We start from the raw sequence: 564 nt of genomic DNA on the forward strand, positions 1-564 counted from the left end.
CTGCTACCCAGGATTATCACTTCAATCGTGTTCGCTTTGTTGTTGACGAGAAAGGCATAGTTACGCAGGTCCCGGTGATAGGGTGACCTACCCACTCGGCTCTCTGCCATGTATGCTGCTGTTGTTTGTGAGCTTTTTCACAAACACATTTGAATAAAAGCCTTAAATGTGTGCGTACCTAGCACTATAAATCAATTGATTTGTGATGTGTACAAGCAAAGTGGTTTTTTTTTTTCAAATCAGGGGCTGCTTAAATTAAGAAGTTAGAGAAGACAGTTACAACATATAGAGTGTTTTCATAAGCATCATATCCTTGGAGATGACAATCTTTTTTCTCTTCATCAACAGTTTTCATGCATTGTCTGTATCAGCTGATTCACTTGCCTTCCATTAGCTTTCTTATGTACACGAAGAAGTTTAGTGTCCAGATCTTTCAACCGCCTTTGTATGAATCTCTCACCTGCATGTATCATGTTCTCTTTCAACCTTATGCTGTTAGTAAGACTACTGTTAAAAATGAATTCAAGTCTATGTAACCACAAACACCATAACAGTTCAGTTCTC

At 38.5% G+C, this 564-nt stretch overlaps 1 protein-coding gene across 1 annotated transcript in view; it reads left to right on the forward strand.

Annotated features, from left to right (window-relative positions):
* Positions 1 to 195, forward strand: part of LOC147610773 (protease inhibitor HPI-like) — a 533-nt gene extending 338 nt beyond the window's left edge. Inside the window, exon 2 of the mRNA XM_086785258.1 lies at positions 1 to 195. This exon is cut by the window's left edge and continues 60 nt beyond it. Within this exon, the coding sequence (XP_086641384.1) occupies positions 1 to 86 (86 nt within the window). The 3' untranslated portion in view covers positions 87 to 195.
* Positions 196 to 564: the final 369 nt, after the last annotated feature.

The sequence above is a fragment of the Cibotium barometz genome, chromosome 48 (assembly GCF_041138505.1).
Source record: "Cibotium barometz isolate CiBa-2024 chromosome 48, ASM4113850v1, whole genome shotgun sequence".
NCBI classification, from domain to species: domain Eukaryota; kingdom Viridiplantae; phylum Streptophyta; class Polypodiopsida; order Cyatheales; family Cibotiaceae; genus Cibotium; species Cibotium barometz.